At 42.7% G+C, this 11,690-nt stretch overlaps 1 protein-coding gene across 1 annotated transcript; it reads left to right on the forward strand.

Annotated features, from left to right (window-relative positions):
* Nucleotides 1–206: 206 nt before the first annotated feature.
* LOC126087244 (zinc finger protein ZFP2-like) lies at nucleotides 207–11,329 on the forward strand. Its single transcript, XM_049904530.1, is given in 3 exon segments — nucleotides 207–1,027; nucleotides 9,954–10,478; nucleotides 10,481–11,329. Coding segments are annotated over 2 exon segments (753 nt in total). The 5' UTR covers nucleotides 207–1,027; nucleotides 9,954–10,168; the 3' UTR covers nucleotides 10,924–11,329.
* Nucleotides 11,330–11,690: the final 361 nt, after the last annotated feature.

The following is an 11,690-nucleotide window of genomic DNA, read 5'->3' on the forward strand; positions in this document are numbered from 1 at the left end:
GAATCCGCATGCCTTGTGCTCATGAAGAATGGAAGTGGAGAAGAGCAGTAAGGTGGCACAGGAGTTCGCCAAGAGAGGGAGAAGCCAAAGGGGGAGCACGCTGGGCAGGGTAACAAGGAAACAACCAAATTACAGAAGAGTCTAGGTCCACTCAAGCCATTTCCATCTTTTTTCACTCCCTCCTTAAGGAAGGGCAAATGCGGAAGGAATCCCCCACCCCTCCGCGTCCGAAGCTAGTGGGAGAACCTTGACCCCGCTCCCTAGGGGTTCCTGGAGGAGCCGTGACCGAGCTTTGGCCTCCGAGGCGCCGAGACAGGACCCGGAAGTGTGTGCAGAGGCGCCTGAGTTTCTAATCGTCTCTCCTTGGAGACAGAAGTCGCTGACACGTTGCGGAGCGGGTTCGGAGAAGTGTCAGGGGCTCCGCGTCTCCCGCCCAGGGTAGGAGGGTCGAAGGGTCCCCGCAAGGCGGTCGGAAGCTCGGTCTGAGGCGAAGAGCTGGCTGAGGGAAGCGGCAGGGCCCCAGCGTCAGGGACGGCTGGCGGGGTTGGCGTTAGGCTGTAGGAGCCATGCTCGGTGTCCGGGCTGGTGTGCCCTTGCCTGGCTCCAGGGTAGGGTGGGTATCGTCATGTCCAGGTCTCAGGGGACAGTGGACAGCGCAGGTCCGTGAGCAGGGCCCGCCCGCCGGCGAGCGGAGGCCGCTTGTGGCATTTCCGCCGGTTTGGCGGTTTCCCAGGCTCAGCCACGACCGCAGCGAGCGGTCTCGGGTCTTTGCTTTTGCCCATCCTGACTGGAGAAAGAATAAAGCTTCGAATGAATGCCTTCTGGGTTGGAAGTCTCTCTTGGGGCAGCGTCTCCGTTGCCCTAAGTGACTGTCTATCCCTTGTGCCGTGTCCAGAAGAAATTTTAGAAAAGGTCTCAGTTTTGGAGTAGTAACGGAGACTCGACCCAGGCATGGAGAAGTTTCCTGAACAAATGTCTCTGCACTCCATGTGTCCATCCTCAGAGCAGGAGCCTCGAAAGACCAAGGGTGAGGAACTGATCTAGCTGGCTTCTCTTTGTCTAAACTCTGTCCTTTCAACAATGGTCTCAGACCAGATGGCAAGATCAACCTTCTACTTAGAATTATATCAGGTGCCAAGATTATTATTATTATTTTTAAACCTGAAGCTCTATCACATGTAAACGAATCCTATAAGGAATGTTCCCTCTTTGACATTGTGACGCAGCACTATTATAGCACTAAGTCATGAGGGTCTGTCATTCCAGCACCTGTTAATTTGCTTGGCCTTTGGAGAAGCTCAGTTCTGTGACTAAATAAATGAATGTACCCAACCTAGTATAACCCATGCCGCAAGAACCAGGAAAAGAGTGGACTCCTCCCCTCATCCTACACAAACTAATTGCCTCTCAATTCAACCCTGGCTTATGGTGACCCCATGTGTGTCAAGTAGAACTGTGTGCTCCATTGGGTTTTCCGTGGCTGATTTTTCAGAAATAAATCATTAGGCTTTTCTTCCCAGGCACCTCTGAGTGGACTCAAACCTTCAACTTTTTGGTTAGCAGCTGAACTCACTAACTGCACCACCCAGGGACTCCCACCTACCCAAGCTGTCTTTTATCATTAGGGAAAAGGCCTTTTCCACCCACAGTATAAACTCCAAGAGGGTGCTTTGCCTGTGGAATACAGTAGACAAGCCTTCTGATGGAAAATGAGGTTAAATTATTCATATCAATATGTTTATTTCAGTCTGCCATCCACCATTATCTCCTGTATGTCTGGCTATTAAAAAAAATGGAGTTGGATTATTTAATTGGAGGATAAAGGGTTCTTTAATCCACATCATGGAAAGCCTGGTGGCTTAGTGGTTAAAAATTCAGCTGCTAACCAAAAGTTGACAGTTTGAATCTACCAGGTGCTCCTTGGAAACTCTATGGGGCAGTTCTACTCTGTCCTATAGGGTCGTTATGGGTTGGAATCGACTCAATGGCCATTTTTTAAAATCCACACCGTGGGCTTTGAGATGGCATATGTTTGGGGGATTTTCTTTCATACTTTTAACCTTCCAATTATGTTTTCAGGCTAATTTTTAACTCAACAAATACTTATGAGCCTGTTAGATACTGAGACTAAGTTGAAAGAAAACCTAATGCCTACCCACCCACAAGCTTAGAGATGAGTTGCAATAGTTATCTCTAAGAGGCTGTGGGACAGTAAATAATGTTGAAGCTCTGAGAACGAGACCATTGTGGGTATTGGCCCAGGGAGCCTTAGAGGGTCATGAGTTTGGCCTTGAAAGAGTTTAGAGTAAGGAAGGACTCAGGATTTAGGTAAGAGCTGATAGGCTGTTATCAGAGGCTCCCTATAGCTAGTCTTCTAGGAGGCCAAGTGCCCTTATTAGCCTTCCTAAAATACTTGTTTATTTACATTAGTTCACAGTCTCTGCTGGATTCAGTCCATACACCATAACCTGGCATTCATGGTCCTCTGCGATGGGGCCTCAACCCAACTATACAGTCTTACCTCAGTGTTCTTGAGACAAATCCAAGACTGGTGAGTGTGCACAATGTGTGCTGAAGACACCATTGTGTCTTCGTGCCACTTTGTCACACACATTGCTGTCCCTTTGCTTTCAGCCCATCTGGACCCCACATATTCTAAGATCTATACTTAGAGACTCAGAACAAGGTTCTCTCCTCCATATAACTTCTGAAGCAGACTGTTGTGTCTGCGAGGAAGAAAACAAACAGATGCAAGAGACATTTACAGGAAAAACCTACAGGACTTGGTGGGTAATAGAGCAGTAGGCGAAGTTGGGTACAATCTCCTTTGTTCCCTTCACTATCGTATTTCTTAAAAATTTAATCTCTACTAGTTGCTGTTATCTTCCCAGCTGATACACTTCTCAACCCAGGATACTTTCTGTTCCATCAGAACTGGTTTTATTAAAGTTTCCAGTGGGTTAACTACCTAATCCACAGGACACAGATTTTCAGCCCTTATTTTTTTGACCCCTTAATATTTTTTGTCAGTATGATCACTCCTCCTTGCAACTCTTAATCCTTGATTTTGGAAGTACTGTTTTCTCCTGGACTACCTCTTGCTTTTTCAGGGCATTTTACCCACTCTCATTTTTCCCCTGGAAACTCTGGTGGCATAATGGTTAAGAGCTACGGCTGTTAACCAAAAGGTCGGCAGTTCAAATCCACCAAGTGCTCCTTGGAAACCCCATGGGGCAGTACTACTCCGTCTTATAGGGTCGCTATGAGTCAGACTCACTGTGAGGGTTTTTTTGTTTTTTGTTTATTTTTCCTGTGTCTTAAACATTGAATTGAGACTGTTCTCAGTCCTCTTTTCACTCTTGTGGGTGATCCTATCCCCTTGCATGACTTTAGTTACCAGTGCTGTTGATTCAGCTGACTCCTGAATACTAGGTGCACTACTGACTTATCCTTTTCTGCCCTCACCTACCAGTCTACCCTCCAGTGATTACCTTAGTTAATCTTTTGTTATTTTTTTTTTATGCTTTAAGTGAAAGCTTACAGCTCAAGTTAGTTTCTCATACAACAATTTAGACACACGTTGTTATGTGACCCTAGTTGTACTCCCTATGACAGCACACTCCTCCTTCCCACCCTGGACTTCCTGTGTCCATTCAACCAGCTCCTGTCCTTTCTGCCTTCTCACCTCGCCTCTGGAGAGGAGCTGCTCTTTTAGTCTCCTGTATCTACTTGAGCTAAGAAGCACACTCTTCACAAGTATCATTTTATGTCTTATAGTCGAGTCTAATCTTTGTCTGAAGAGTTGGCTTTGGGAATGGTTTTAGTTTTGGGCTAACAGAGAGTCCAAGAGCTATGTCTTCCGGGGTCCCTCCAGTCTGTCAGACCATTAAGCCTGGTCTTTTTACTAGAATTTGGGTTCTGCACCCTACTTTTCTACCTTGGTTAATCTTAGTAACAGGTTTTCCCAAGCTAGAAAATTTGGAATCATCTACTATTCTCCTTCCCTCCGTATACAGTGGGTTACTGTATCCTATCAACTTTTCTTCAGAACGGCTTGATTCTTTTGCCTGTCACTGCCATTTCCTCAGTTCAGTCCCTTATTATATTTTTCCTCAGTTGTTGACGCAAAGCCTATGCTATTGGTCTTTTCCCCAACTCTAGGCTGTCCTCCACATTGCTATCAGAATGAACTTCCTTGGAAACAAATTTAATCATATTACTCTCTGTCTGTCCCTGGGTGATACATACGGTTAACCCACTTAGCTGCTAACTGAAAGCTTGGTGGTTCAGTCCACCCAGAAGCACCTCAGAAAAAAGGCCTGACTATCTACTTCTGAAAAATAAGCCACTGGAAACCCTGTGGAACACATTTCTACTATGACACACATGAGGTCTCCATGAGTCAGAGTCAACTCAATGGCAACTGGTTTTATTCTCTCCCTGTAGGATAAAATCCAAAATCCTTGGTGTTATCTGGCTCTACTCTATTTTTTCTGCTGTACCTCCTGCTTCCTGCCAATACAGACCATACTTTTCAGTCACATTGAATTTTTTTTTCCCCCCTACTTCTTGAACACAGTATCTCCTTTTATGTCTCTGGGCCTTAGCATATGCTTTTATTTTTGCCTGGAATACCCTTTATCTTGTTGATTCTGATTGTAGTTCCAGACTCAGCTCAATGTTATTCTTTGGGGAAGTCCTCCTCAGCTTACCTAGGTAGAGGTTATCATTCCTAATTTTGTGTGTCAACGCACTTTGGTCAGATATATCTGTTATAATACCTTCACCAGTACCTGGCACATAAAAAAAAAAAAAAAAAAAAACCAAACCCATTGCCCTTGAGGCGATTCTGACTCATAGTGATCCTATAGGACAGAGTAGAATTGCCCCATAGGGTTTCCAAAGAGCAGCTGGTAGATTTGAACTGCCAACCTTTTGGTTAGCAGTCAAGCTCTTAACCACTGCACCACCAGGCCTCCATGGGTGATACATAAATGTTTGTTGATTGGTGACATCAAACAGGAAGTGTATTAGTTTCCTAGGGCTGCTGTAACAAAGTACCACAAACTGGGTGACTTAAAACAAAGAAATGTATTTCCTGATAGTTCTAGAGACTAGATATCTGAAACCATGTTGGTAGGACCATGCTCCCTCTGAAGGCTTTAGGGAAAAGTCCTTCCTTGCCTCTTCCTAGTTTCTGGTGGTTCCTAGCAATCTTTGACATTCCTTGGCTTGTAGATCCATCACTCCAGTCTCTACCTGTATCATCACAGGGCCTTCTTCCCTGTGTATCTCTGTCTGAATCTGCCTCTCCTTTCTCTTAAAAGACGCTAATCATTGAATTTAGGGCCCACTCTAATCCACTATGATCTAAACTAGTTAGATCTGTAAAGATCCTATTAACAAAGAATCACATCCTTAGGTTCTAGGTGAACATGAATTTTTGGGGAGTCACTACTCGACCCAGTGTATCCCCCTGCCCCAACCTTAATCAAGCACCTAAACACTGAGCACAAGTGAAGTAAGATTGTGGAAAATGAATGCCAGGTCAAAAAGGTTAGAATTTGTCAGATACTGGATATGTTAACTTTTCTTATATAAGAAGACAGCAAATGAGAACAATCTGACAGTGTTGCCTTATGTGGCATGGGGGGAGGGGGTTGGCAAAACATCTGGCACTTATAGGCCAATTAGGAATGCTTTAGCTGAGAAGTGATTAGGATCTGATGTAGGACATTAACAGAAAGAACAAAAAGGCAGGGAGAAAATCAAGGAGTATGTTGCAGATAGATGTAATACTTGCTTTCTGAATGGATGTGGGGTGGTGGAGGGAGTCACTGATGATTAATACCCTCCACAACACCCCCCCCACACACACACACTTTTTATTTTGAAAAATGTTAAGGCTACAGAAGAGTTGCAGGAATATTATAATGAATACTCATACACCAGAAGGAGTAGGTTTGGACCTGTCAGTCTCCAAAGACTGGTAGGAGAGCCAAGTGGAAATGTCTTTTCAGGTTCCTGGAGATGGTAGCTGATTTATAAATATTCCGCTTCTCAGAAGATGGTAATGCTATCCTCCCAGTTACTCAACGAAGAGAGAAACCTTTATTACTCTTATCCATATCCATCAGACATCAACATTTTTTTCAAAATCCAAATACTTCTTACCACCTACTCTGGCACTATTTGGTCCAAGTCACCATCACCTCTTATCTGGATTATTATAAGAGCCTCCTGACTAGTTTTCCTGCCTCTACTCTTGCCTTCCTACAGTCTCTACCCAACGTAGTTGCCAGAATGATCCTGTTAAGACGTCAGATCGTGTCAGCTCTATGGTCAAAACCCTCCAGTGGCTTCCCATCTCACTTAGTAGAAGCCATTCTCTTATAGTAGCCTACAGGGTCCTATGTTATCGGATCCCCTTCTTATGTCTGTGACCTAATTTCTTATTACTCTCCCCCTAGCTTATTCTGCTCCAGTCACACTTGCCTCCTTGCTATTCATTGAACACCCAGGCCTTTTCACTTGCTATTTCCTCTATGTGTAATGCTCTTTCCCAAGAAATCGATATGGCTTATGCCTTTATTTCCTTCAAGTTTTGCTTAAATGTCACTTTCTTAGTGAGTCATTCTTTGACTACGTGTAAAAATGGTGTGGGGGCAGTGTTTGACTCTCCTTTAAGTTCACAGGTGGAAGGAGAATCAAGATCAACAGCCCAAGGCTAATACCTATGAGGCAGAGGTCAGACATGCCTCCCTTTTCCACCATCTTTACCAATTCTAACACCAACCATCCCTCCCACAGCCCTCCCTATTCTCTGCTGGGTTTGCTAATTCATTCCAATGGCCACATAGAACTCACAGACAATACTTATGATTATGGGGTTTATTAAGGAAGTAACAGGTTATAATTCAGGTTGAGAAACACTTGGGATACAGTTCTTCCATCAGGACAGCCTCTTCCCAGCCCTGCTCGCAGGCAGGCCTCTCTCCCGGCCCTCATCTTCTGCCCTGGAAGTGTTATAAAGCTCTTTTAGCTCTGCCAGTGAATTCCTGGGGACATCCTACTCTGCCAGCAAGCCTCCTGCCCAAAGGCAATCAGCTTTCACGCTCTGTGGGCTGGGAAGCCCACCACGCTGTATCCTGCCGGTGTCTCCTTCTTTGGTAGTGGTAGGCTCCTCTCTTTCCCATCTTTGGGATGGTTCATTTCAAACCCAGTGGGATGGCAAAAAGTGACCAGTCCCCTTGGTGGGACACAATTACCCTATTTGCATAGTCCTACCCGATCACTTGGGTGGTAGTTATAAGACCATAATAAAAAAGGCTACACAAAAGTGATCCATTGTACTGCAGTATGGTATTTAAAGTTGTAATCAATCTTTCCACTTCCTCCCCCTGGTACTCTAATTCTCATTTCCTGCTTTTTTTTTCTCTATAGTACGTAATTTATGTAGTTTATTGTCCATCTTTCCCCACTAAAATGAAACATCTTAGAGAGCAGTATCTTTGTTTTGTTCATTGATGTGCCTTTGAGTCTGGAACTGTAAATGGCATGTTGTTGGTGCTAAGTAAAACATATTGAATGAATATGAATGGGTGAAGTACTATATGATTCATAAAGATGAGAAGTATTATAAGGGTTATGCATAGGATCATCTTCAGCTTTGTGGAAAAGGTGATACTTGAACGGGCTTAGGAGCCGTAGAATTTATAGTCAATATGTTAGGCAGGCTGTTAAATCTCCAGAAGTGGCCCAAGTAAAAGGCACATTGACTGGAATGTCTAAGCCTTAACATGTGTAGGAGATAATGAATAGAGTGGTTCAGCAAACAGTAACCAAAAACCAAACCAAACCCACTGCCGTCGAGTCGATTCCAGCTCATAGTGACCCTATAGGACAGAGTAGAACTGCCCCATAGACTTTCCAAGGAGCGCCTGGCGGATTTGAATTGCCAACCTCTTAGTTAGCAGCTGTAGCGCTTAACCACTACGCCACCAGCAGACAGGAGAAGAGGCTTTGTGTAGGGGAAAAGATTGGAACAAAGCTGGAAAGACAGGAAATGGTAGATAGAGAAAAAAATGCCTCATTTTAAGATATGCCTAAGCCAAGTACAGAAGGAAAACCTACTGCTTTGTGAAGTATTCTGAGTCCAAGTAGAAGCATTACCAGATTATAGGTTTTTTCACTTGTTGATGAGTTGGCGGAGACTTTGTTTATTATCTGTTCTGTGTAGTGTTTCATCTTATTTAATGCACCCAGTTTTAAGGACTTCTAAGTTTGGGTGTCCCAAGCCCTATGGGACTGATCCGGCGGATTTAGAAAACTCTAGAGGTGCTATGGCGAAACTTTGTCTTAACATACTTTGGACATGTTACCAGGACATGTCCTGCATATGTCACATACTTTGAACATGTTCTCCCTAGAGAAGGACATCATACTTGGTAAAGTAGAGGGTCAGTGAAAAAGAGGAAGACCCTCAACGAGATGGATTGACACAGTGGCTGCAACAATATGCACAAACGTAGCAGTGAGTGTGGCGATGGCGCAGGACTGGGAAGCATTTTGTTTTGTTTTACATAGGGTCACTGTTAGTCAGAACCAACTCAACAGCACCTAACAACACAAGAGAGTTGTGCTGTCCAAAAGGGTAGCCACCCTGTATTCAAATTAAATTGAAATACAACTGAAAATTTAGTTCCTTAGTCACAAGCCACATTTCAAGTGCCCAATAGCCACATGTGGCTATTGGCTACCATATTGGACAGCACAGATGTATAATCTTCCCTTCACTGCAGAAAGTTCTATTGGACTGTGCTGTTCTAGGGATCAGCCAATGATTTGTGTTTGTAGCCACAGTTTATTATAGTATCTTGATAGAAAGAATTGATTTGCCTAACTAATATTTAGACCTGATGCTTTTATCAGACTTTTTAGTCTCTGCTCTCCAGGAGCTTGAGGTCTCTGTCTGACATATAAGGTAAACACATGTGCAAGGGGATATAAAAACCAGTATCCAAACTGAATGTACAGAAGATGAGGGCATATTTTGGGGTGGTGAACATGCATAAATATGGTTCTGTGATAAGCTATCACAGGTAATTATGAAGTTCTTTAAAGGCAATGACCATTATCTAATAAAATCAGGGTTGTATACGTTTTTAACTTTCACTGCTGATGAAAATGCTGCATCAGATATTCCTCAGCACTCAGACCTCAACCAAAAAAACCAAACCTGTTGCCGTCAATTCCAACTCATCCTCTAACATTACTGCAAAACAACCTCTCTAGCTTCAGTAAGCCATGTTTAATAAGTAAAACTTAGAGGAGAAATGTATTAAAATAAATAAAGAGATGTTCTTCTATCATGTCTCTCTTGGATGCAGCCAGAGTGCTTTGTGTATGTTCTGTTAGAGTTGGAACAGATGTGGAAATATGTCTCTACCCCATGCTTCAAGTTTTAAACTCTTTCTCTTATTCTTCTCCTTCCCCATTATCAAATCCTCACAGCTTACACTGTTTCTAAAAGGTGCATGTAAGTATGAGAGTGTCTGTGTTCATGAGTAAGTGTGTGAGCATCTGTGTGTAAGGACAGATCTCTCAGCAGTAGTAATGAGGAAGGTGTCCGATTATGTCAAGGTTGTTTCCTGTTATCACAGAGGCAGTCCACGTGACCAGAGTACCATAAGGACAGAACCTCTAGGGTGAAGTTCTCCTCTTTCTGCTAATCCCAGTATATCTGTTTTTGTTACTTACTTAATATATAAATCCTAATTTTAGCCTATCCATCACTTTCTCCAAATCTGCTTGTCTTGTTTCCTTCTTTTCCCTATATCGCAAGGCCATTTTTCATACTTTTTGAATCAAATATTCCTTGAATACTTTGCTCATCTTTTTTCCACCTGGAGTTGTTATTGTTACATTTACCTTTTTTTTATATTTTCTGTCAGATGGTGAGACCTGGACTGAGGATCAATTGATTATAAAGGAGAAAGCTCTTGAAGTAGGGATACGACTACACGAAGGAGATGAATGTGAACAATGTGAACAAAACAAACACGAGGGAGTCCTTTAATGGAGAAGAACCTTATGAATATGAAAAAACTTCAGTAATATCTCAAACTTTATCCAACAGCCACAAATTCTTATTGAAGAGAAATCTTAAATGTGTAATATATGTGGAAAATTATTCAGGTGTAACTCATACCTTATTCAGCCTGAAAGAATTCATACACAAGGGAAACCTTATAAGTGTCATGAATGTGGGAAAGCCTTTGGCCATAGTTCAAACCTTACTCAGCATCAAAGAATACGTACCGAAGAGAAACCCTACGAATGTAGCAAGTTTGGGAAAACCTTCCAGCGAAGCTCACACCTTATTCAGCATCAGATAATTCATACAGGAGAGATGCCTTATATGTGTAATGAATGTGGAAAAGCTTTTGGTCGAAATTCAAGCCTTACTTGACATGAGAGATCCACACAAGGAAGAAGCCCTATGAGTGTAATGAATGTGGGAAAGCCTTTAGCCAGAGCTCTAATCTAATAGAACATCAACGAGTTCACACCAAAGAGAGACCATATGAATGTAACGACTGTGGGAAAACTTATAGTCATAACTCACACCTCATTGAACATCAGAGAGTCCATACAGAAGGAACTCCTTATGCTTGTAATGAGTGTGGGAAATCTTTCAGTAGAACATCACTCCTTATTGAACACCATAGGATTCACACTGGAGAGAGACCCTATGAATGTACTGAATGTGTGAAGACCTTTAGTTGGAACTCTCACCTTACTCAGCATAAGAAAATTCACAGTGGAGCAAAACCCTATGAATGTAAAGAATGTAGGAAAACATTCAAGTATAGCTCATACCTTATTGATCATTGGAGAATTCATACTACAGAGAAACCATGAGTGAAATAAATGTGGTAAAGCCTCTGGTTGGAGTTCAACTCTCATTAAGCATCAGAGAGTCCACACTGGGAAGAAACCTTATGAGTGTAGTGAGTTGGGAAGGCCTTCAGTCTTTGCTTGACTCTTATTAAGACACCTGAAAATCCACATGGTGGACAAACCTCACAGATGTGTTCAGTGCATGAAAACCATTTTATGGAATTTCCACCTTATTCAGCATCAGTAAGTTCAATTTGGAGGAATGATGAATATGGGGAAAGCCTTGTTTCAGAAAATCTTATGTATTCATGTATAATGCAACACTATAAAGATGACGAAAATGAAACCTAACCAGCACTAGTCTGATATCGAGAATCTACATCAGAGGGAGATTCTTTGATTTGCTTTCCAAATCTCCAAATTCATTCTCTGAAAATGGAATGAGTTAGGTCAGGGAGAAAGAATCAAGGAATCCTGGATTCAGACTTGTAGATCAGGAAAGCAGTAGAGTGACCTTTGAACCCAGTAGATCGCCTCATATTTCACCTGTACTGTTTGTTATAACTGTAGATGGAAGTGGCTATTGGGTCTCCTTAGACCAATATTTTGCTTCTCAATGTCCTGCAGACTACCGAATCTCCTTGTGTGTTATGATATACGTGCCTCAATAAATGAGCAAATTTTCTAAGCTAAATAATTTCTCAATGTGACACACTGTGAATGTAATGAATCCATTTACTGGAAATCAAAGTCTGTTGTTTGTCTTAACTCTCCTCTCTGTACTCATC

Source organism: Elephas maximus, chromosome 12 (genome assembly GCF_024166365.1).
Source record: "Elephas maximus indicus isolate mEleMax1 chromosome 12, mEleMax1 primary haplotype, whole genome shotgun sequence".
Classification (NCBI taxonomy): domain Eukaryota; kingdom Metazoa; phylum Chordata; class Mammalia; order Proboscidea; family Elephantidae; genus Elephas; species Elephas maximus.